This window comes from Pinus tabuliformis, chromosome X, assembly GCF_031772625.1.
Source record: "Pinus tabuliformis cultivar Carrire ecotype Pingquan chromosome X, CPIR1, whole genome shotgun sequence".
NCBI lineage: Eukaryota > Viridiplantae > Streptophyta > Pinopsida > Pinales > Pinaceae > Pinus > Pinus tabuliformis.
In genome coordinates this window covers 819,402,592-819,405,389 of record NC_142308.1, presented here as the reverse complement: position 1 = coordinate 819,405,389, position 2,798 = coordinate 819,402,592, and the positions used below count along the sequence as shown (strand labels likewise).

At 41.6% G+C, this 2,798-nt stretch overlaps 1 protein-coding gene across 1 annotated transcript; it reads left to right on the top strand.

Annotated features, from left to right (window-relative positions):
• The first annotated feature begins 1,896 nt into the window (after positions 1-1,896).
• LOC149142293 (uncharacterized) lies at positions 1,897-2,559 on the top strand. Its single transcript, XM_089451444.1, has one exon. It carries the CDS (start codon positions 1,897-1,899, stop codon positions 2,557-2,559), a length of 663 nt encoding a protein of 220 aa, XP_089307570.1.
• The last annotated feature ends 239 nt before the right edge of the window (positions 2,560-2,798 follow it).

Genomic DNA, 2,798 nt, shown 5'->3' with positions numbered 1-2,798 from the left:
TGGAAAAAATGCCACAACAGGACAAAAACTTACAGTTCATAATGAGAAGTAGTCAAAGGAGAAGGGGGAACATAGGGAAGGCCCCCAGGGGAAAGAAGAAACGGAATGTGAAACCAGCTCGAACCCCAGCAACCACCCAACAGCGAACGGAACCTACAAACCTAAAAAAGTAGAGACCCTTAGAGTTGTCATAGTAGATCCGGAGATTCAAGCTTATCGAGAGCACATGGCAGAGCATGCAGTCATTTGCAAGTTTATGGGCTTATGGCCAACTGAAAGAGCTCTATGTCAATGGATACGACAACACTGGAAACCCAAGGGCGATGTGAAACTACACTTAGGAGCAAAAGTCTTCTTCACTGTAGTTTTCACCAACCTAGAAGACAAGGACAAAATCTTTGATGGAGGCCCATATTTCTTAGCTTCAGTAGGTCTCTACATGCGGCCATGGAAACCAAATTTTGTTCCAGAAAGAGAAACTTTCACTCAGGTACTAGTATGGATGCGGTTGTTTTCTCTTCCCATAGACTATTGGGGTATTTCAGCACTGAAACAAATTGGGGATCGGCTGGGTACTTTTGTCAAGGCCTCAGAAGCGACCATACAAAGAAAATACACCTCGTGTGCAAGAATCTGCGTGGAAATGGATGTATCTGGTGCTCTACATGAGGGTTTATGGCTAGAGTACAGGGATGAGGATTACTTCCAAGCAATAGACTATGAACAAATTCCTTTTCGCTGTCGAAAATGTCATGAGCATGGACATCTAATGAGGGAATGCCCTCTGAACAAACAAGAAGAAGTTATTAAAACAGAGCAAGCAGATAGAGGCAGAGATAACTTTGTAAAACCCAAGATAAGACAAAGAGCCAACCGAAGAAGAACAAACAGAATAGAAACAGAACGAGGGAACCACAGGAACACTTTTGAAATCTTAGAGTTAGACACAGACTCAGAGGATCTGAATAAAGCTCTCACCTCCAATGGAGGGCCAACAGGTAAAACTGGGCAAACCACAAAAGAAACAGAAGAAACCATTATTAGCACAGAAGTCCAAATGAAGGAGCAAACAGAAGAGCCCGAGGAGGATGCAGACATGCTCACCAGCGATGGAGGAAGCGATGATTTAGAACTGGAGGAGGTTCTAGCAAAGGAAGGAATGAACCTACCAGTCATGGCAGAGAACTGGAAGTCTCGAGGCATAGAAAATGTGCCGGAAGAAGAAATCAGGAAGGTCAATGAGCTATTCATAGCAAGGCAAAAAGCAGAGTTAGAAAGACAAAGTAGAAAGTTAGGTATAGCAAGAGGAGCTGGGAACCACCCAAAGAGTCTCCTCTGCAACTCAACAAGATCTAAGCAAAAGAAGAAGAGAGGACGGAGAACAAGTGGTGAAGCTCTGCAGGAGCTTGGGATAATAATGATAAACTCAGGGAAGATGAAGGCTCTAAATGCCTTCCCATCTTACCAATAATTCTTCTAGTTAATCATGAAAATCATATCATGGAATGCAAGAGGGCTAAACAGCCAAGCAAAGAAGAGAGTTCTGAAAAGAAAATTTCAGAAAGAAAAACCGGATATCTTTTTCATTCAGGAAACTAAAAGTAGCAATACAAGCATGGCTAACATCAAAAAGAAGCTTGGCAATCACATTAATTATATGGAAGTAGAAAGTCAGGGGAGAGAAGGAGGTTTAGTCACAATGTGGGACTCAAGAATGTTTCAAGTCATCTCAGCAGAAGCAACCAGAGAATTTATAGCTATGGAAGCCCAACCCACAGGTAACTCTGAATCCTTCTTATGTATAAATGTTTATGGACCCCGAAGATAGAGGATAAAATAACCTTTTTAAATTCTCTGTCAAGTTTAATTTCTAGACATCCTTATTCCAAATGCATTATGGGGGGTGACTTTAACATGATAACCACCCTTCTGGAGAAGAAAGGGGGAATAAGAAAACTCAGTAAGGATGCGGAATTATTTACAAATTTCATTGATAATGCTAAACTGGTGGATATCCCACCTAAGAGTGGTACTTATACATGGAATAATAGACGAGGGGGCGATAGGCTGATTGCCTCTTGTCTGGACAGATTCATCATCTCTGACAACATCATTATGAATGGTATTCTAGTTGAGTCAGACATCCTTCCAAGTGGAGGATCTGACCGCTGGCCAATATCTTTAATAGCAGCTATCCATGGCACCCCAAGGAATAAACCTTTCAGATTCGAAAAATTTTGGTTGGATCACCTCAACTTCCTCAATCTGGTGGAGAAATGGTGGTCTGAACCTATGATTGGAGGGGGATCCAAAATTTTTAACCTTCAAAAGAAACTAAGGTACACTAAAGCCAAAATTAAAGAATGGAACATTACGAAGTTTGGAGATATTTTTAAGGAAAAAACCTTGATAGAAGATAAACTAGAACAGATTCACAACGCGTGGGCTTCAGGGCACAACAGTGAGGAGTCTGTAGAGCAGGAAAGAGATCTAACTAATCAGTGGCATACACGCTGTCAGCAGGAAGAAACTCTTTGGAAGCAAAAATCCAGAATTTAGTGGCTTAAAGAGGGTGAGCAGAATACCAAATTTTTTCACAGATCTGCTCTAGATTACAGAAGTGCGAATAGAATTCTAGAACTCAAGAATGAGAATGGTGAAACTTTAAAGAATCACCAAGACATAGCGGCTTTACTAACTAGGTATTTCAGCAGTATTGCCCAGGAACCGCTAGCAAACAGAGAGGATGCCATAAAGGAGCTCATCTCAGCCATCCCCAAAAATATTACCGCGCTCAG